At 37.5% G+C, this 23771-nt stretch overlaps 1 protein-coding gene across 4 annotated transcripts in view; it reads right to left on the bottom strand.

Moving 5' to 3' along the window:
- LOC103398856 (EGF-like repeat and discoidin I-like domain-containing protein 3) overlaps window positions 1-23771 on the bottom strand; it is a 116925-nt gene that overhangs the window by 81608 nt on the left and 11546 nt on the right. For 2 of the 4 annotated variants that reach the window (XM_008337604.3, XM_008337606.3), the window contains exon 2: window positions 8082-8111. The exons of 1 other annotated variant lie outside the window; for it this stretch is intronic. In XM_008337604.3, coding sequence (XP_008335826.1) covers window positions 8082-8111 — 30 coding nt within the window. The remainder of the gene's footprint in view (window positions 1-8081; window positions 8112-23771) is intronic. One more of the 4 variants, XM_017030947.2, reaches the window with a different exon arrangement.

Here is a 23771-nt window from a genome sequence, read left to right as displayed (position 1 = left end):
TCTGTGCCCGGGAACAGGGGAGTTTTAGGTGTTTGCGCAACAAAACACAGTCATACCTTTTTTAATTGACTTTGATCGACTTCCGTCCAAATCCGACTACCAACAGTGTAAAAATAACAAGCAATGTGACAGTCCCCAATGGAGCTCCGGTGCTGCTCACAGCTGTGAGACACAACTCTAAAGGCAAATATGGACAGGTAATCAATTTTCCAGGACTCCAAACAGACATCAGTAAATGTGCAATATCCTCCTCTGCAGAGCAGGTTGAATGGTGTTAATTGTCCGGAAGAACATGATTTGAGCTCAACCACCTGGCCTGTCCAGATGGGGTTAGGCATGATGGAGGTATATGCTGGTATCATCCAACCTGCCATCTGGCCAGGAGGTTAACTGGAGTGGGACAAAGAATTACAAATCCAAACCTGGTAAAACTTGGATGGCATGTGAGGTCACAGCTCTGTAGATGTCACAGCTGTGGCCTGGGGAAGGGCTTTTTTTGGGACTATAGGTTTGGTTATCTGCTCTGTTGGGACCAACTGTCTAAACAGACATGAAGTCCATTTATGCCTTTCCCAGTAGTCGTGAGAAAAACATCCCACACAGTGCATTCAAACTCATCTTGCAGGCAGTGTATGTCTCTTTACAAACTCAAAAATGCAAATGAGGCATTTCAGTTGGCTTATGAGCAACATTATTTGCAGAGGAAAATAACATTCTTTTCTGCTGACGTTTTCTTTTATTTGCAGAAATGACAGATTAAAGGAAAGGTAAAGGCACAAAAACCGTACCAAAGGCAGCTAAACACTGGCCAGAATGCAATGGAGGTGGGGAATGTTCAGCCCACCCACACACAATTTATTTATTTATTATGTTGCATTTGCTGTTTGACAGAACACTGGACAAAGAGCTATTTAGGGTATTTTTACAACATGTTTAAGCTGTATTTAGATTATGCATATCAATTTGCATTTGCAAACAAATGTGAGTTTGAGGATGTAACTACATGACATATTGGAAGTGGGTATAAGGCTCTGATTATAATGTATACTCCTGCTAATACTACGACTACTACTTCCCTCAGCATGAGATTCACATAGTGTGAAAAAACACAAACAAAATTCGACATGAACGTAAGAGCTGAAACTGGGCAAACAGCAGCATGTGGCTCCCGAGCCGCAGGTTGACCATGCCTGGTTTAAACCAGGTAATAGTCTCTGGTTCTATTAGGAAGAAGGTAGATCAGGTTAGAAAGGATGAGGTTAGAAAAGCCCTGAAGAGGATGAAGAGTGACAAATCATGGTCATAATTAACCACAATTAATTGAGATCAATATGTGTTTGTGTGGCTGTTTGTGTGTGTGTATGCAGAAATTATGTTGACTTGATATAGCGCAAAAATAAAAGGATAAGATGTGAAGGAGCTTAAATATGTTGAATCTAAATAAAATCTATTCATGGCACTATTGAATGGGCTGGCTTTGAGTCAGTTGTATTCATTTTTCCAATGTCAATAATGTGCTCTATATAGTTTGGCTGTGTAGCCTACCAAGTGTTTTCTTTGACTGTTCATCTACATCCCCATTTATGGCACATTAGTTTATTCTATCATGTTTACCTTAAACAAATCTGCAGTTGTACACTGCATAAATGTGCTCTGAAAAAAAAGCAATACCCACTCAAAGGTGCGTTTGAACGTGAACGTTGTTCAACATGGAATTACTTAAGGAAGAAACAGATAACACTTGTGTCCACAGATGTCCTTGCTTAGTTACCATGGTGAAGACAAAAATAAAGAAATAAATTTGTACTATATTGATCCCATGTTTGGGAAATTGTTGTGTTAGCAGGAGATATGCTGTTAACAGGCCGCCCCTAGCAAGCACCAAGCACATGATTCCACTGGGAATCAAACCAAAACAACAAACAAAAAGCATAAAAGAACCAGAGATGTTGAAAGGTTAGAATGAACAACTGCTTAAATACAATATATCATGGAGTAAAGGCTAGGCTAGTTACATCTGTGAAATCCATTAAGCTGAATGGATTCCTATTAAAATTAGTTGATATTAGTAGCAAGTTTTTATCCAGCTCCATCTGGTTTTGTTTGTTTTCTGAAAAATTATTTCAATCCCCTTGAGAATCCTACCAATAAGTTACACTGTAATGGCAACACTGCTGGCAGAGGATTACACCTTAAAATAGAGCAAAGTAAAGAAATAACTTTCAAATACAAAGAGTTTGCTTGCCAACAAATGTGCCAATGCTGTCAATGGTGTGTCGATAGAGATTTAAATGGGAGGCTGAAAAAGTTTGTTAAATTTAAAGATTCAAATACCAACTATAAAAGCCATTTTCGCTGTGCTAACAGTTTGTTGACAGAAGAGCCTGAAGAATCAAAATTACTTTGTCCCCAAGATACAATTTGTATTCCAACGTTTTTGCAGTCATATTTTCCCACTGACAGGTAAACTATGCTTTGACAGTTCTTCTATTTCATTTTAAGTGATAAGCAACAAAACAGAAGTCTCAAGGGTTGAGACTATCTCACTCTTTTAGGTAAATTTGACAGATAACACATTTGACAGCAAAGAGAAAAGGCAAATGTGACAATATCAACCAAATAAATGCCGTATTGAATTGAATTTCACATCACCTCGTTCAACCGTTTATAATATAGTTTCAACGTGCTGCCTTAAAAACATAAGGTATGAACTTCATGTAGAAAATAAATTAGTAATAAGAACTACCCCCAAGCTTGTTATTGTCCCCTCATTGGAATTAGCAACCCTGCGGATATGAATTACAAACAAGGTAATCCTATCGGAGTCATGCCATTTCAAAGCCAGGACATGAATCAGTAATAATGAGCGGTGGTTAATAGGTTGAACACAGGGTGGTATAATGGCTTTTACAGGGGGAGTTGTTCTCTAAGGGATTAAGAAGGGGCTGTGACACATTTCGAGGCTGCTTTGACATGACGATCTATAGCTGTGCCAAAGTGTTCTGACAGGCTCCCTAATGGAAACTGGAAAACGAAGAGAGGGAAAAGTGGTGGAAGGGTGAGCAGGAAGGGAGGAGGGACAATGGACAGCTACACTTGACTCTATACATCCATGTCAGAATATATATATATATAATTTGAGAATATATATAATTTGAGAAAAACAATGGAAAATTCAAAACCATCCTTTTTAACCAATGACAAAATTATTCCAGTCAAGCTAAACTCATTCATTTTGAAAATACAACCTTCTTCTTCTGTTATAAACAAATTTGCTGTTGATGTTGGCAAGTTCTGAAATGCCAAGAGTACTTGAAAATAAGTCCAAACCCTAGAACCATAACAGAGCTCCTCTACAGTACAACTCAATCCAAAAAGAAGTTCTAAATGAAGTCCTTGGCACCACACCAGACTATCGTGTCTTTGTCTTTGCCTAGGTTCCTTTCTAAATAGTTTTAAAAAGTCAAATTGTATAATAATAAAACTTGTCAAACCTGTTGTAGGATTCTGAAGAGAGGTGGCTTAACATGTTTTGTTGACTCTTAAAACCTGTAGCATGTGGGTTTTCCAACTTTACACTTTTATTTCTTCTTTTCTAACTCCATCTTAATCTTTATGCTTCCTTCTCTGCCTTTTATTTGGAAACCTTTAGCAATTAGCATGACTACCCTGTGGTGTCTTCATCCTTCAGATGCTGCTGATATATTTTGATAAGAAATGTAAAAACGTGGGATGATCCACTTTCTTTCTTTAAAAAATATAAAACAATATTTCTCCTACTGCGGATCAAAATGATCAAACCACAACTTCTAGAGAGATATCTTTATCTAACAATGCTTTAAGTCCCAGTAGTTTCTTTCTGTGTAATATGTTCACTAGCCCATGTTAAACATAGCATCGTTTATCAAAACAATGTGTTACTATACTACTACTTTAAACACTGCTTTTAACTCAAAATGCTTAAAAAATATGTTAGTTCACAATAGGTATTTATATACAACTGCTGTCTTTTTTTTTTTTCAAAAAACATTTTTGAGAATGTTTCTTGGAGGTAATTTAATAAAATCCATTCCTTCACTTTTAATACGACTGGAATATTTTAGTATGGCATGGATAAATAAAGGAACGACATGCACGCTAGTAGCACCAGGGGAGGATAGGTTGAACACATTCTGAAAAACAAGCAACCTTTTTGAGTGAAAAACAGTAAAAAAAAAAAAGGACAACGTGTGTCATCTCATCAAACTGTCTGTTGTTGTTCACTCCACCCTGTGCTGTGTGATGTGTGTCTGAAGAAAACACTGTCAGCTTTTGTTGTGTGAATGTCAGTTGTGTCTCCGCAAGCTGACGCTCAGTCTGTGATTGATGTGAGTCTGTGATGTGTCCAGCCCGTGAGCTGTGATTTCTCTTCCAGCAGCGTAGAAAAGGCCAATCAATCCATCATGATAAACATGTGATTTATCATGAAAAATGCATCATTTGGTTCTTATAGTTCAACGAGGTTACATCTCAGGGTCGAAACTGCATGTCATACAAAAGTAAATCAAACGGTAAGTTTATGGCTATGCATAAGTATCTGAAAATGTAGTTGCACGGCTGTGATTCTGCCAGCTGCATTTATTATTATTATTATTTTATTATTATTTTTTAATGAAGTTTCATGGTATCTTAAGGTCATATTTTTTATTTATGTTTGAAATATGACACATTAATAGTTTATTTAAAGGTATACAGCTCAGTGGGCTGATGTTTATAATGAAACCATAGCTGCCCAAGTGTGACCAATGTTTATTTTAGATTTGTATATCATTAGGAGCAGGTTTTATATTCTGTCCATAGTCATAAAGATATATCTATTACTTTACTTTCCTTAATTTAGGCATTAAAACTGAGTTTATAGCACCACATGCAGTGATGAAGCAAAAGCTATATGGTATTTGTTCTAAACAGTACAGATGGAGGTATGCAACATGTTTTTCCTTTTCAAGGTTGAGAAGGTAAATTCATTAGTGCTACTTTTGTTTACACACTAACCATCAATGAACTTTAGGTGTACTTTCATAGAGTAAAATTAAATAGATTGTCTTAAATGACGAGTCTTTTACAACTGAAAGGAAATAGAACTATAGGAAAGAGCTGGTTTTACTACCAAGGTGTTACTTAGAAGTGGATATAGTTTACTCTGTCGGTTCAGGCAGAGGTCACACAAGCCTTATTGACTTTGCTATAATAAAACATTTCAACTGAATCCAGACAATTGAGCTGTGCTGTGGAGCCAGTTCACTATAACTGCAGAGCCAAGGCAGCAGCAGAGGGGAGGCCTTTAAACTAATGGCTGTACCACAGACAAGCATTTCTGCTAAGGTTCGATCTTCTTATAATCACTGCATTGAGCAACTTCTCCCCAGTTGCAACAACGAGCTTTATTTAAAATAAAATACCCGCAACAATATTCTGCTAGGAGTAAAAAGACTTAAACGCCTAAACGTCAATGAAAGGACTTCAGCTCGGGTTTAGGTCCAATGTCTCCATCTCCAGGTAACACTGACACAGAGACAGGCCCATTATTTTTGAAGCATAAGTGGAGAATTCTGCCACTGTTATTTAAACTGTACCAGCAGTCACCATAATATCCTTGTTATTTTCTAAATTGGAAACCGACGTATTTAAAATGTTTAGTGTCACAGCCTTGGAAATAAAAAGAATATATATGTGTGTGTATATATATATATATATATTCTCTATGAAAAGACATACGTTTGTATGCTTAAGAAATCCTAAAGACTTCTGATATGACCTTGTTGTGTCACATCTGTTTTAATCCTCTCTCCTCTTTTTTGATGGGTCTAGGGCTCATGGTCAGTGCACCCGTCTTTCACCTCGGCTGATGGAAGCTAGAAAAGCACCAATATTACAGCAGTGCAGTCACTACAAGCTGCACTTCTTCCATTCCCTCCTGCGCCCTTGTCTATTCCCGCCCATCATCATTCGACAATGTCAGACAAAGGCACTCAGAGTTCAAGAAGTAAGAATCATTCAGTAACAAAATGGCTCGGAGTATGTTAAATAAATAATCAAAGGCAGGGTGGCAATGAAGATCACCATCCGTCCTTCCAGGAACAAAAAAAATGCAAAGCGAGGCAGAGTGGAGATTGTCTTGTCAGTAAATGCCACAGAAATGTCAGAGCTACATATCTGTAGCTTTTCACTCTTGTCTAAAATGATATTTCTTCGAATTCTACAGAAAGTGAACAATGCCACCTTATATATAGAAAATCATCTTCAGTGTAATCAAAAGCTGAAAGTAAATGGTAATATGAACATGTTAGGGCATATCTTTTGATCAAGAGCAGTTGTTTTGTTAAGAGAAGGAATTTCTCATCAATTCCAGATTCACAATTAGGCCATGCCACTGATAGGAATATGGGAAGGTCTGTAATGTAAAGCACTACAGGACTGGGAATGCACTAAAGAAAAATACTTATCAGTAACAAAAGGCCTCATAATTACCTTCACTCTGGCTGCATTTCTATCAAAAGACATTCAAGGAGAAAATAAATATTATTCTAATCCCATGTTAATAATACAGTTATAATGTTTGGCTGACATCTGCCATGGCACCTAAGAGAGTTTCAAAATGTCATATCTGAAAAAACATTCCACAATAACTCACCTTTGTATTAAAAGCTTTATTAAACAAACAAACAAAAAAAAAAACTCTAAAAAATATATTTTTCTCCATTTGCTATGATTAGGTACCAAATGTTATCCCTTTTGCATGAGACTCTTGAGATCATCAACATGTAAATGGTTAGAGTCAAAAGTTGTAGAACAGCCCTTTTCAAGAGCCCAAACAACGTAAACATGTAAATTAAAGATTAAGAAGACTCTGCAGTAGCAGCTGATATGCTAAATGCTTTAAACCTGTCATAAGTAATTTGGCTGTGCATGTCACCCTGTCCCACTTACACTCAGTCCAGTTCCAGGTCAGTGGTCACCAGTCGCAAATAATTGAAGCCATTTCTTTGATGTGATAATTATTTCTTGATTTGTTTACAGTTTAGAATATGTCCAGTACATGACAGTAAAAAAAATCAAACAAACTTTCCAGAAAAGCTTCTTTTTATGCTCAATCTTACAACAACAGACTCTGCTAAAGGGCTGTTTATTATGTCACAACAAAAACATTTTCTTACTTTAAAACTACTTGATGTTGAAAAATCCAACAGAAATTAATTTTAAAGAGAATTCACGGACACAATTAGAAGATGAAGACGTGCTAAGAATTAGGAAAGTCGTTCCCCATGATGCGGAGTGACATTTTAATTACAAGAGAGATGAAGACAAACCAGATTTATTGTTTACCATTGTCCTCTGTGGTCCTGTCTGGTAATAAAGCTGGTATTACATTAGAACGACTTGAAAGAAGGGCAACCATTTTCAAAGCCGAGGAGGGTTCTGTGTGTACTGTTATTAAAAATTGGTTCTATACAGTACTGTGATGTACTCTCTAGGGAGTCGGCACACTTTACATTCACTTATCATTGGTCGTCATTTATGGATATATTGTGCTGTGTGGCAGATAAAGAGACAGGTGGGAAAGGTGATACAGAAATTGCCCGAAACAGATGCTGCTCTTATGGCAATGCACACAATGGGAGTCTATTTCAAAAGCAGCCATAGGAATTATGCTAAATGTTCATATATGTAGGACATTGTGTAATGAAAAGCCATAAAGCAGGAGCATTCATCAGTGAACTGACTGTGGAGTGTGGAGTTACAAAAAAAAAAAAAAAAAGCAATTCAGAAAATATTTACTGGGAAGATTTCGAGAGTCAATTCAGGCAGCTTTCCTTTTCTAATCAACAAGCAAATGTTCAATCGCAAGGTCTGCTTTTCAGCTGTGGTCAGTAAATCAATGCAGGACTCACAGTCAGCCGGACAACCGATGTAAAGATTTAGTTTGTGAGGTAAAAATATTGCTCTTGTTCTGTTTCTTTTTCTTACAAACAAACACACACATATTTTCAGCAATTCACAAATGAAGGGGGTTTGTGTCGCCAAGCACAAAAATTTCCCACCTGCTGAAGTTGGTTCCTCACCATCTGCTGCTGTTGAGGCGTGGATCAGAAAACAAGGCAAAAAAGAGAGGGAGAAAAACGACAGAAAAAATATGTTAGTTTTAACACAACAATAGAGCAATAGTCTTTGCACCAGCTGCATATCATACTGCTGATTTAACTATGTTATTTACTGCACGGTACACAGCCATATGTGCAGTAAGGTTTAACATGTTAGCAGTGGGAATATTTACAGTATGTCAGTGACAGATATAACTGCCACCTGTGTAGGATTTTACATCCAGGCAACAGAAAAAACAACGTCTCCAATTTATACCATGCAATCGTACTCTGGCCTAGTTGGTGGCATTTGACTAATTTGTGATCATCTTTCTGAAACCAGTGCAGGATTAGGCCCCTGTGGCAAACATCCAGAGCCCCGTCTGCCATCATTACCAAAGGTCTCTATCTTCATTAGGAAGAAGCAAAATAAAATCTGTGCACAGGTATATTGGTTTAATGGAAATAATGAATGGAAAGATGGTGCTATTGTCCTCGGACCAAGTCAGACACTGACCTTCTGAATGTGTCATGGATAGATGAATAGATCGATTAAATGATGGATGAAGAACACAGTAGGTACTGGCGAGAGGTTCCTCTATACTTTTGCCCACTTTTATGAGCAGCCCGAATCCCCTCTTAACTCATTTAATTGAGCAGATGAGCGATGCATCCATTGCAATTTTTTTGCATATGTGACTTACCTAATTTCCTGTGTTCCTAAGCAACATTTTATCCTCATGACAAGTCATTTTGAAACATGTCCACAAACTCAGTCACAAGTTCGTTTTTTTTTTTTTTTGTTTGTTTTTTTCCAGTTTAACAACCTTCCAAAGTTCTTGGAGTGCCTGCTGACAAGAGCGAGTCCCTAAATGAAAATAAGTTCCTGTACTTTCAGACAAATTAAGCCTTGTTCAATAGCTCTGCATAACATGTCTATCCACTGATAAGCAGGGATGTTGTGTATGTACAGTATGCTAATAACAAATTCATCTGCTTTGTCTCCGTTTCTACAACTGAAGCAGTATTTAATGTCATGTACGCATATACGACCAAACAGCCCATAACAATTTGCTTTTTACCCATGGAGAAGACATTGTGCATGAAGCAGAGAGCAAATTTAATGGTTGCCGAAGTTTAATTCATTAAGACATGAATAAAAATCAATATTAGTATATAGTCAACTTCACACTTGCACAGAGGATTTTTATTCTTTTTATAAACAGTTTTTCCCCCATCAGTCTGACTTCCCTGTAGTGATTTTAAAAGATCTGTTCTGAGGTTTTAAAATCTTCATATATTACCCATTTCCAGTGTAAACCCACAGAGTTTTATTTAATGCAAAAGAGTACTATTAAAAATAACCTCTAAATGTACAACCAGACAGTAGATAAAGATGAATTCTCCTCTCTGCTGAAGGAGAAACTGTTTTTACTCAAGCACCTCTGTGACAAACAGCAAAAAATAAAGAATACAGAAAAACAATGTAGCAAAGAACGGCCTCAAGTGAAGACACAGAAATCCAAAGCCCTGTGCTTTTCTAACCTCTGATCTGTTTGGTAGCAAAAAGCTCTTTATTGTGTTGTCACATGCACACGGGCCAATGTAATCTCCTAAACCAAGCGCATTCTACGCTTCACTAACTTTGGTTTTATTCCTGCCATTTTCCCTCTGCTCTCGCACCATAGGGGTCAAAACACACATGGGATCTTACAGACACACACTGTCTACAGTGCATACACACAATTATACAAACATCAAAAATGAAAGCCAGAGAAAGAGACAGAACACACATGCCTCTGGATGCCAACAGGTATTCACACCCACGCATAAAAACACATGCTGAGAAGGTAGAGATACAAGAAAAGAGATTGTTTGTGTTTTTATTTTTTACTGGGTGTTGTAACGTTGAAATATTATGTGAATAAAACTCTGTTTGTATTGCAGTATAATTGGCGGGAAACATTTATATGCCCTGTCTGAGGTAATGCTAATTACATAATTAAGTAAATTAAGTAATATGGAAAATATATGATGATTTCCCTAAGAATGTTTTTTTTTATATTGTGTAAATGCAAGACAGATTAATTTTTTAAAATAATGTACACGTTTGACTCTTAGGAATAAAAGCAAAACTAACTGTAATGTTACAGGGTACAGGTTTTTTTTTTCAATTTGAGGGATTTTCATATTATACGATGATGGTCAATAATTGATGGATTTATTTTTCCTCATAATGAGGAACCATTGCTTTCGGATCACAATCATACGGATCAGAGATGTGTCGTTCGCGAGTGATTCGTTCAAAATGAACGAATCTTTCATATGACCGGTGACTGCCGAGTCATATGAAAGATTCGTGACTCGTGACTCCCGAGTCATATGAAATATTTGTTCATATTGAACTCACGAATCACTCACAAATCACTCTCTGCGAACTAATCTTTCAATGTAAACTAATTTTTCACTACGAACGAATATTTCATTACAGACGAATCACCCTATGTGAACTAATCTTTCGATTCGTTTCATTTGTAAAGAGCTCGGGTCTCTTTTGCTCTAATTCATCTTCACATTGTGGTTTGTTTTTTATTTCTTAACTTTTCGCATGGTTTTAATTGGTTATGGCATTTTGTGTACTTTGTCAGCGGAAACAAAGCGCAAACCATGTTGCCTTCAGTATTTAATGTCGGGGAACCGCAGCCTTCTTTACAAGACCCACAATAGGGCTAAAGCGCAACCTGCTGTAAAATGAATGAAATGATTAGTTCAGGTCGTTCATTCATTCGTTCACGACTCGTTCATTTTACTGTTCGAGAGTCAAAGATTCGAATCAATAAAAAGAGTCGGTCTTCCCATCACTAATACGGATACTCCCAGACTCAAATCACAGTCTGTACATGAATTGTTTTTTGCAGCAGCTACAGTATATCCTGTACCACGAAGTGTACCGTTCCATGTTTTTAAGAGTAAATGTAAATGGTTGTTAAATGATAGTTTAAGTCAAAGAAAATGATTTACATGCGTGTCTCCTTAATCTCTTATTTCTGTAGTAAACTTGTGTGTCTGTAAAATTCACAAACTGTAACAAGGCTGAAAAATTCACTTTCCATAAAAGCAGACTGATGTAGTTACTTCAGCGGTGGGATCATAAAGCGATCGCTAACAACTCTTGAAACAATTATGACCCAGTGCTCATGTGCTCAAGTGAACAACAAAATGCACTTGGCTTTAAAATAATTGTAATCATTAAAACTCATAAAAACTCCAAACTCATCCTTTTGTGTTCTGTTTTTGATCTATTATTGATGCTTCTGTTATGTAGTGTTTAGTTAGATGATAACATTGTTATAGTACTAAAAGATGATAGACCTGTACAATTTAGTGCTGTGAGTTTTATTCTTGTTTAGACAGGGAATATACTGTAGATTAGGTTAGTGAACTTCTTGTTATTGTGACACAGCACACCACTGCACACAACCAAATGTGACCTCTTACCTCAGTGGTAACTTGGCAGCCAGTAGACTCGAACCTGAAGCCTTCCAGACACCACTGCCCCTTTATTACTGTAAAGTCTGTTTATTTATGTGAAGTTCAGAATTTTACTGACAAACACAATACAAATCTCATACAGGGCACAGACTGCACACTGATAATAACTATAAAAGTGTGCAGAAGCAGAATTACTGATGGTGGTTGTACACTGACATCTGTATAATATAACTACTACTGGTCGTTTATACCACTAAGACCATTTCATCAAAGCACAACAGTGACATCAGAATTCCACAGGAACAACATACCAAACTGTAACCCTCACCTGTCACTTTTCCCTCTGTAATTCCACCAGTGGTTTCAGACATATTGTTCAAATTTGTACAACACATTCGTGCCATTCTAAATGGAGACTAGCTGTGCTAATAAATCTGTAAAATGTAGGAGGCTGTGGCGATGACTCATTTAAATGGTTCCTCCTACTTCACAGAAAAATGAACCTCTCTGTTGCATGATAAGCCTCCATCCTGGGCCATATTGGTCTAATCTGACTGACAGCCAGGAGACAGTAATAACCATCCATAATCTAAATGGGAACCAGCCTGCCCATCCAGGACCAGCTGGTACAACCTCAAGGTGTTCTGTAGAGATAGAGAGAACTCTGCGCAAGTAGAACAAGTACAAAAAAAAAAAAAACTATCAGCACACAAAGACAGAGAAAGAGAGATGAGGGGGCATAATTTAATCCCAATCCTAACCCTATAACCTAATCTCAACCCTGTCTGCTCGAGGTTGAAAGTAGTTCCCATATGTCAATGTAGGTAGATATAAAAAACAGGCCTACACACACATACACATACAGTGATTAAATAATTTCATACGGTAATGTCATGATTTCAAACCCAAGGTACATTAACTATTTTAAATGTTGCCAGAAATGTAGCCACACAGGTATTAAGTCTCTACACAAGGATGTATCAGTCGTTTCTTTAAAGCCTTAAAGTTTTCACAACTCCCAGCAAAATAATAACAACAAACTGTATTCAACTCAAGTAAAGCAACTGCTGTTCTTGGGTTCTGATGGAGTTTGTATTCTAAGTCAATCTTTCTCAGAAAAAGGGGAGATAGAGATGATGAAAATAACTTAAATATAGTTATATTCATATCCAAGAGGTGGCAGTACTTGTTATGTTACTAGAATAAATATCATTCAACTGCTTTTTTATATAATCACAATTATCTTGCAATTGCAAGTCGAAGATATAAGTATATAAGCAAAAATAGAAGTAAGTGTTGTCCCACTTTAATATTTAAAATCTTTCAGTCACTTTCAGTTTATTTTTTCTTTATTATTTCATTCTGGTGCCTCCCATGGCCCCAGGGAAAGAAACTGTTCATTAGGCCTGTGCAGGTTTTGAAGCTGCACTTCCACTTCCCTGAGGGCAGCACAGTAAAGAGTCAATGGCCAGGATAGAGAAGGAGCTGTAATGGTCAGGAACCAAGTGAAAAAACTGTCACTCCATACTTTTAATAGCACTGCATCCTCACTCGAGTGTGAACTAGTGTTCTGGAGACATGGGTGACAAAGACCCAGAATGGGACTTCCATGTGGGAAGGAATTTTCTATTTTCAGTGAATGTCTTTCCTGTATAATATGAGATTCCAACTGAAATGAGTCATTGCAAATCTGAACCCAAGCTGAAGTACAGATCCAAGTAATAAGCTGCTGGTTACTTAAGAAGTTGATGTAATAGGCTTTTAGGTTAGCTGTTATTTCACTGTGTACTGGAAAAAAGCAATTAAAAACCCTTATGAGGTAAAAACTGTAGGAGAGGTAACGCGTCTCACTTGGCATAATAATTTGACCGTAAGGATTAATATACGTGTTACTTGTTAATGAGTTAGTGGCATAAGGGTTGTATCATATATAGTGCCAACTGAGTGACACATTACAAGTTAAGTGAGAAAGAGGAGCGTTGACAAGCCATGTGATCATATTTTCACACAATCTTCACAAGATGACACACAGCTCCAGATCGAGACAACAATGCTGAGGGTGAGAATGAGAGAGAGAGAGAGAGAGAGAGAGAGAAGAAAAGCACATTCTTCTTTAAGTGGATTTCAAAACTTGCTTCTGGGTTGGTTTTTGTTTTTCTTTTTTACGCCTTTCGTAAATTTGAACCAGTGAAAACTCCGTCCAGCTTCAATTCCTAACAGCTCTGGGTCACAAGCAAACAATGTAAATGATTCTCAGTGCAGCAAATTTCTTCTTTCCTCACAGCAAAAGCATTTTTCAATTTTGGTTTCCTGCCCAACCGAAATATGTCACGATGGCAGTCGTGACTGTTGGTTCCCTGTGTTCCCCCTTGTTTTCCTCATCCTTGTGTTGTGTTTACTTGTCTCTGTCTGTGTTGTGGGCGTGGCACATTTCCCTGGTCCCTCCTGGATAATCACAGATGAAGCACACCTGCCGTTCCTCAGCTCACCTGCCTTCCATCAAGTTATCACTCCGACTGCATATAAACCCTGGCCTTCCTCCCAGTCCTTGTCAGATCGTTTGTTCAGCCACTGTGGTAGTTCATGTTCATGGTCAGATCGCCTTAAACTATTGTTCCTTGTGCTTCCTGTTGATTTCCTGACTGATCTTTAACCACTGATCCTCTTGTGCTCAGGTCCACCACCATCTTCACCTCCTGCCACCTGCGTCCCTGCTCTCCACCAACCATCTCTAGACAGTCCACACTCTGTGCCTCCTCCATCCGTTCCAACCACTGCTTCACCTTAGCCATTCCCTCCACCTCGCTATCGGACCCTCTCCTTCCCATTTTCTCCCACGTCACAATAAATCCCCTTCTCTCACCAACCATTGTCTGAGCCTGCATTTTGGGCCATTACCTGTATAAACATGACAGAAATAGCCGTCTCTCTGAGACGTCATTGCATCAATCAGCCGACACTGGTGTTTAAAAACTTGGTTGCAGAGTTGGTGTGTATCATTTCGTTGCAGAGGTTTGTATAGAATGATGGGTTGAGAAAAAACAAATAAACAAACTGGTACAATTGGTCTAATGTGAACAGATCAAAACAACTGGGTCACTCTGATTGGCATGATGTTTTTCTGAATATTTATTGTGTCCTCCAAGAGTTGTGACCTTTAGCATCATCGTTAACCCAGCAACACTGTGAAGACAATATCAAAGACAAACATATTTTTTTTTACACATTAACATTTATCTAGGTGAGAGGTCGAAACAATGATGGCAAAAATTCCACCAATGAAAGCTCATTACCAAGATGTGGGAGACTGTGATTATTTTTTCCTGATCGTCAACTAATTTATGCAGAGAGCAGTGTTACCATGTGATCTTGACACAAATCCCTTAAATGCACCTCTTAAATAAAGACATGGTTACAAAGGATGCCCCACTTAGAGTATTAGCATAGATAAATTCTGTTTTGATGGCAATATTTTTGGGAGCTCGGTAGAATCTAAACCTAAATCCAAACCATAACATGGTAAAATTGTTACCTTTTATCTTGCGCCAGAGCAACGTATTGTTTGTTCTCACCACCAGTGTTATATTATATTATTATATTATTATATTATATTACATTATATTATAATAATACATCAGCTCTCTTTGATATCACAGATGTAAAGAGCCTCCCATTCTCACCTTCAATGTCAAAAACATTCTCAGTAATGGATCGCATGCCCATCTAACAGCATGGCATGATGAGTGACAGTTAAAGCTGACAGCTGAGGCACCACTCACTGGGGCCGACAAATCCATTTTGTGTCTATCAAGTGTCTCGTGTTATGAACCTCGAGCAGTTAAAAACTTTTCTATGGGATTTTTCCTGTTTCTTTCCAGCATTTGGCAGGTGGCTTGTGCTGTGAGCGGACTTAATAACCCTGTGATTTCAAAACAAAGGTAAAACCTGGAGATATCATCCCAAGCAGAGGTTTAATTTTCTGCAGCACTGCATTTGATTACGGTGACTCAAGTGTCAAAAAAATTACGATAAAATATATTAAGTTATTCGATTATTTATAAATATTCTAAGGAAATTAATGTTAGGATGACACATGTTTAGCTCTTTTTTAATGGACATATACTAACAGTATATGTCCATTAAAAAATAATATCTCTCTAAAAAAGTATTTAAATTTCAAACGTAAATCCTTGCATAGTTGCCATAAATGCTAATATGATGCTCAGTGTCAGGAACGTTAGCAATGATGACAATACAGCTGTTTAGGAATCAAGTTCTTACAAACATGCATACATACTCAATGAAATTTTAACTACATTTTTTAGTTTAGTTTGATGTATTTTAATTCCACAAAGAAGCGTTCTGACCCCTTAGCTAGAGAAAGGAATAACTAGATAACTGTAGACACAGCAGGACAGGGTCCCTGCTGGAGAACACAGAACCATATGGTTCCTGTGGCCTGTTCCTCAGAGGATTCTTTTTTAGGATTGGGAAACTTCTGGACGACTAACCCTTAAATTATTTATATACTGTACACACTGTACTTGGAAGGTGCATGTACAAAGAAAACTGTTCAGGATTATCTATAGCAGTGATTCCTAACCACTGTGCCTTGGCACAAAAGTGTGCCGTGAAAGATCATTAGATGTGCCGTGAAAAATTTTCCAATTTCACTGAATTGGGCCAAAAATTATCAGATGGTTATTAAAACAAAAATAAATAAATAAATAATCAGAGCTGTTGAACAAGATCTTTATGAGTCTCATTCCTGCCAGTATATCAGCGTAGTCTTCAACTAAACAGGCGAGAGTTTAGCAAATTATGAAGTAATTTAAACTAAAAGATTATTATATTTCATTATATATAATTTTTGTGACATTTTTGTTTGGTGGTGTGCCGTGTGGTTGCTGCTCTATAGCAATTCTACTGGACTGATCTTCATTTGTTGTTGAACTGTTGGCGACCACAGCCTCTGTATATGGCAAAATGAGTTCATTCAGTAGTATGCAGTAGGAAGGGGAGTATATTTGGGTTAAAAAATGGACAAATATAAACTCCTGTGAGTCAGGAGGATATGTTACCTTATCTCCTGCCACATGCTGTTACACAAACAAACAATCCTGGAGTGGGTGCTTCCAACATGTCTGTTTTTGACATGTTACCCTTAGCTGTGGGTGTTACACGATAACAGCGCTTATTAACATTAAATCAAGACACAATGGAGCGGGTGGCTAACTGTGAAATTACCCACAAACGCAATACCAATCAAAATTAGGGCCACATTGTTGATGCTCTCCCAACTAATGACGAGGAAGCAGAATAACAGGCAAAGTCCTTTTAATCCCTTTTTAATTCCCTAAGTCCTTTTTATTTTTCTCTTCTTTTCTGTGCAACAATGGTGTGGAGTAAAGCCTCCGCTCTAAAGCACAGACATTTGTTACGCATGGAGTGTGGTATAGAACACATTGTTTTTACCATGTATTTTTGTTTCAGTTTCTGTATGATTTCAAGAGTGAAAACAGACCCAGTTCCTGCGATAACTTAAACACCTGGATCATCTGTGAAAACGGGGGTAGGTTTAGTTTTTCCAAACAATTGTATTAGACCATTATATTTTAAAAATGGCAGTTGTAGATTCAGCCTAACAGTGTTGATGTCGTGCAGCGAATTCCTAACAAATACCAATCATTATTGCTCCTCCAGTGCTAAAATTGCCAAATAACCTCTTTAGACTGGAGGCAAGTGTGGAATTGATGAACAAATCAAGCAGTAGTTCAATCAGACCGTATACACCTGTTGTTAGACTTGTTCATATGTAAGAAAGCATCACCCCGGTAAATATTTCTGTTTGTTGTTCCATAAAAAAAAAAAAAAAAACCGAGAAAACCCAATTAAAATTTACAACACCAAAAACGGGTTTGGTTATATTTACCAGAGCATGATATTTATACAGCGTGGAGAAAACCCATTTAGTCAGACTGTCTACTAGAAACTGTTTTTGTAATGTGGTCAATACAAACTGCAGACATATCACAGACATGAATGTAGTTTATTGACACACAATCAATATGTTTTTTTCATAACTTCTCTGAAGTGTCAGTCAACAAAACCACACATCAGCAAACAGCATTAGCCCCAGCGCTGTAGCCACTCGATTGTACATACACTGTAGAAGCCTCCAGAATTTTGAAGCAGCAAAAAAAATGACAATTTTGCCAAACAAGTGCAGATAAAACATTCTCACCAAAGCCAGTGAGCGAAGTGGCAGACCGATTCTAAGATGTGAGCGATTCCTGAGTAATGGATTGAAAACTCAGAGATATTGCACGTCACATGGGCTCATAAGAAAACTGCTCATTTACAGATTAATTACTACCATTCTTCCAGAAATAACTCCAAACTGGTTGTTTCTTTGTTAATGAGCAAGGAGCATACACCTCGGGAGTGAGGCAGATATGCTGCAGGTGCAAGTGTTGATTTTCTGCAGGGAGTTGCTCCTGTTTCTAAGACATGCTTTTGTATCCAGCACTAGCTTCATGGCCTAGTGTACAACAGACGTTACCATAGAGCTCAGACATATAGAATAGACAGTTGCTTAATGTCTCCTTTGTGATTTAAATTCTATCACAACATTATATTTGATCTTTCTTTTCTTATGAATATTATATGGTAATTATAATAATTAAAACTGAATGACATAAAGCATAAAGGATGGGGAGGTAGGAGTAGGAATACTTGTACTACCGTCATTTGAATCATACAAACAAACAACAAAACAAACAAAAAATAATTAATGTGTTACAACCACATCTCATTATCTATGTTTAACAGCATGTGGTTGTTAAAGGAAGTCCTAGGTCCAAAAATCCATAAAGTTTATAGCCAATATACATTATATATGTGAGATCAATTTATGGGACCTCGGCAGAATGAGAATCTGTTGATGCAGAGATTTAGCTCTTAAGCAATGATCTGTGCAAAATGAAATGAACCAAAATGTAGTGTAGTAGTAAATCCCAACGATGGATTAGATGCTAATAGCAAGATCTGATAAGAGTAACAAGGGAAAAAATATATGCATCAAATGTATGATTGTTTATACAACTAATATAATAACAGAAAACAGAAAAAAACAGAAATCAATCTGGAAACTGACAGAATCTGTTGACATTAAATTCACTTTGCTTTTTCTTTTGTGGATTTTATCTGTTCATGACACCATATAACTAATTTATAGAACTAAACTACTCCTTAGTTTCCTTGATGATAGCAGTTAACTCATCAAAAGCCGAGTGAAAGACCGAGCCCAAAGAGAGGAGATCAAGAGTATTTTGTAGGGACATTTGAAGATGAAAGAAACCTTAGCATCTGTGTGCAATTCAAAATTTAATACTGTCCACTATTCTGTTGCTACATTGTTGCACTTCAGCTAACTCATCCTGACTTGTTAAATGCTTTTATTGTTGTTTATTTTTTAAATTTCAGCATTAAAAACTACAAATTTAGCATTTAGTCATCTCAGAAGTACTGCTCTGGCACATGTCTCACTTTTGGGAATATGTACTATATCTGCTAACCTTATTTATTTATTTATTACACAGTACTGCTGTCTATTGCAAGGGCAACAATGGATTTTTTTTTCTTTCTTATTTAAAATGTTAATTCCAGTCAAGGAAAAGTTGCATGCGTTTTCACAGTACAGTTTGTAAAATTCTGCACCATCAAGGTGGCTGTGTCCTGGTTAAATGCATCACTGCTTTTCCCTTATACCAAGAATGTAGGAGAACACACAGTGATCATAAAACCGCACTGAAGCTCAAAATGTATCTAGCATATCTATTCTAGGCCAGTGTAAAAATCCAATCAAATATGGCTGTTTAAGAGCATACACTCTTAAACATGCATTAAATTATTTTTCTTCTTCTACACATATTTGCTGTTAAATGTCCTAAAAGAGTCTTTCAGTAAAATAAACATCCGTAGTTTGTAGTTACATGTTAGCCCACATCTCTATTATCTTTTTAATTTTATTTTTAATTTTATTTATTATCTTAACTATAAAATAAAATGTTTTGTGAGGCAGTATGTTGTGGTTGAGCTGAGGTTACAGCGTGGTTCGAGGCTTCATTCAGTGCAATCTTCCCTTCAGAGGCTCCTATATACACTAAAATTACTCCCTTTGAATCTTTGTCAGAAAAAAAAAAAAAAAAACATGTGCAATGCCACAAAAGCTACCAACCCAAGCATTCAAAAGTGGGCTGAATCTCTCTTCTCAGCTAAAGCTAATCATATGATTAGGTCTGTGGAAGCTCAAACCACTTTCTCCATGGAAAGAGGTTTGACATTTAAGACCACCTTCACAGCTCTTCTGACTTTATACTGACAGTAAAGAAATTTACTTTTCAGACAGTCTCTGCTAAGATTTATTCTCACAGGACCTACATTCCAGATAAGACTGTCAAGGCTGGAGTGCACAGTGTCTTTAAGACCTAAATTGGACTCAAAGCAAAAAACAAACTTCAAGATGATCATGCTAAACATAAATAATAATAATAATAATAATAATACATTTTATTTCATAGGCACCTTTCTGTCACCCAAGGACACCTTACAGTGAATACAAAGATAACAATGCATCATAAAGATGGAAAAAGAAAGAAAATTCTCAGTTAATTAATTGTTTTATTTGCTCACATTTAAAGTTCTCTATCCTTGTTAGCAACAAACTGGTTACTCATTTTGTTCTCTGTTGTTCTCATTACTGCCTCAGCCAACACCAAGTCTAAAAGAGGGCTCTCATCTGAGAATAAGATTGATACCTCTCCTCATAATGGTCCAAATGCAGCTGTAACACACAACACAAAATTGTAGCGTTTCTGTGTTGGGAGTGATTTTCATGTAAAGTACGACCTAGAGTATTGAGCTGGAATGAATAAATAAACAGTTCTAATGATGGGGACATCAGGCTTTATGTTCATATATTGTAATTATATTGTGTAAAGGCTTAGCTCAACTTAGTTCACAGAAATTTAGTTTAAACACGTACATATTTAAAGGTTTAACATTTACTGGCTATGTTTGAGTCATTCCCTGACAGCTTAGACTACGCATAAAACCCAGCTTAGTAATTGAGTATTACTCTTCTCACAGTGCCATGACACTTCACGCCCAGTAAAATTTACTGTTGTCTAGGTCTTAAAACACAAAACCAAGTCAATATATAAGGTGGCTAACCTTTATCAGCCCTCAGTTGGTCTTACAATATAAATCCAGTGATTGGATGTGTTGGCCTTGGCTGCGAACAACCCACATTCCAAACAGTATTTCTTATCAGGTAGGTAATAGCATCAGGTCTGCAGTGTGATGCTATTTATGATATATGTAGATGATTGTGTTCCATGTCAGGGTGGTGGATAATAGGTGTCGAGGTTGCTGGAGAAACACACATCATTGGCTGCTTTGACTCTGCAGAGTTCTTCATATCCACCTTATGGCTAAAGGAAAGAAATCAACTAGTAAGCTTACTATAATGAGTATTCACTGTGATAAATTTACGTGGATAATATACTCACACACGTGTCAACAATCTCTACCAATTGGTTCCCAATTGAGATTGGGTGTGGTCGCCTCCTTTGTTTTACTGCAACAACCTCAGTTTCAGGTATTCAGCCGCTCGAGGTTAGATACTCAGAGGTAAAGTTCTCTTGGATGAATTAGTGAAACATCTTCAAGAACCTAAGACAGTCCAGTGGCCCTTTATGCCACTGTGTAGGACCTGAATGATGACAACTGCTACCAAGGTCTGCTACAGCTTTGCTTTAATGTTGCTCACACCATCTGTCTGATACAAGCAGACAATCACTAACACGTAAGCCGTACTTAGATAGTCCGAACCAGTTTCAAATTATTTCACAGACCACCAAACATCAGTAAAACGGGGCAACAACCAAGGACTACAGCACTGCCAAGCAGCTGGTGCAGGAGTCTTGGAAAATTCAGACTCAACAGTCTAGTGTAACTTTGAGTGGAGGACCAGATGTGGCCAACAGTTTTGTTAGAAAAAGCATTCAGTTCTGCCACTGTATTACGGTTTGTAGCGCATCCTACAAGTCTCAACTGTTAGATACAGCAGTGCACAGGGCTTTAATGACTTCAGGACCAACTTAATTTCTCACTCCCCAATGCACCAGCTGAACATTAATTAGTGGTGTCCACATCAAATTAAAACCATAAACTGTCCCGCTCCCTCAGTCCAAGAATGTCTTCATGGTCCTTTACCTGCCCCCGCCCCACCAAAGTTATTTTCACACACGTAAATCATCATGTCACATGGAAAATTAGTAAAACATTAAGGCAAAGTGATGGATGGTGTTAATTAGTGTCATTTATAAACATCTTATTTAGGATTCTTGCTAATTAAGGGTTAGTGAGGCTCATTTAAATAAATTAATTAAAAAGATTTACAAATGTGTTGGTATTATCATTATTAAAGGTTCTATTACATCAAGAGGCTAATGGTGGTTGTGTTTCTAATTAAACAGACATATTAGCAAAACAAATGCAAAGAATTAATACTTCTGAGCTGCATGTCCAACACTATGGTGGCATTAAAAAAAATAATGGACGTGTTGTAATTGTTTTGGTTTTCTTTGGAGTTATAGTTATGACTTGAATCTTCTCTTCTCCTAACATCCACTGAGCAGCTCCTGCTGATGCTACAGCTTCTGGCTCAATTCATCTTCAAAAATGTGCCACTAGCATCTGGTTCCGCACACACATACACGCACACATGCATGCACACACGCATGCACACACAAGTGTGTGCACACCACAGATGCCTTACCTTGCTCGTGAGCCAGGAGATTCTTGCTAGCCTCATTACTGACGTGGGCTCCTCTAGTCTTTTGTACCTTTTTCCCAGACAAGTTATCTGACATTCATGCTTGTATTCCACAAGTAGCGTGAAAGAGATTTATCAAACATGTAAAAAGAAGAGGAAGGAGAATCATCTGAATCTTCACACTAACCACTGAAGATAATGTGTCAGTGATAAAACAAAAAAGTGCCAATGCAGATTGATTGAGAAGAAAAATGTTTGAAAAAAAAGAATACATTGGAGTATTTGTGCTTTCTGTGTAACTGAGTAACTGTACCACTTGCTGACAGAAATGATGCATATTTAACAGCACATGAAGGCACTGCTGTGACCCTGCTCATTAATGATACCCTCATTAGCTCTCTTCTCATCGTGGTGTTCTTCAAGTGGTTTTTCTGGATGAAAGACGTCATGCCACACAAATGCATTCTGAGAACAGGAAATTCTCCAGATACCAAACACATAAAGGATTTGCTGAATTGGAAAATTCAGAGTTTTATTCTTTTTTGTTTGTTTGTTTGTTTCCACACTTTTGAAAGTGTTTAGATGAGACGAGGAGACAGATAATTTCAAAGGACCACACTCAAGATTCAACCGGGGAAATGTATTCATTTAATGTTTCCACTTTTTGGTTCTTGTAAAAAAAAGTATTTGTTTTGAAAAGAAACACATCCTTGACAATAGATACAAAACAGTCATTGAGTTGAATCGTAATGAAGACTAAAAAGTACTTTTTTTGTCATGTTTTTAACTGGTAATGACCCAAATGCAGGCTCAGACGACGTTACGTGAACAAACAAAGATTTATTTTCTAAGTTAACTTCAATAGAAATCACAAGGAACAATAGTTCAAGTCAATCTGGACGTGAGCAACCACGGTGGCTGAACAAACGATCTGACGACCAGTGGTAGAAAGGCCAGGGTTCTTATGCCGTCAGCGTGATGGGTTGATTGAAGGCAGGTGCTGAGGAACGGCAGGTGCGCTCCAGTGACCAGCCAGGCAGAGTCAGGGAAATGCGCCACGCCCACTACACAGACAGAGAAGAGTGCACAACACAAGAATGGGGAAAACACAGGGAAACACAGGGAACGACAATCCCGACTGTCATCGTAACAGTACCCTACCCTCAACGGCCACCTCCAGGTGGCCTACCAGGCTTGTTAGGATGCTTTCGATAGAAATCCCGGATTAGAGAGAGTCTAGATCTAAAATAAGTTGACGAGAGATCCAGCTCCTCTCCTCTGGGCCATATCCCTCCCAGTCAACCAAGTACTGGAAGCCC

This window comes from Cynoglossus semilaevis, unplaced genomic scaffold, assembly GCF_000523025.1.
Source record: "Cynoglossus semilaevis isolate Cse_v1.0 unplaced genomic scaffold, Cse_v1.0 scaffold261, whole genome shotgun sequence".
In the NCBI taxonomy this organism is placed as follows: Eukaryota; Metazoa; Chordata; class Actinopteri; order Pleuronectiformes; family Cynoglossidae; genus Cynoglossus; species Cynoglossus semilaevis.
This window is presented reverse-complemented; position numbering and strand designations above follow the sequence as displayed.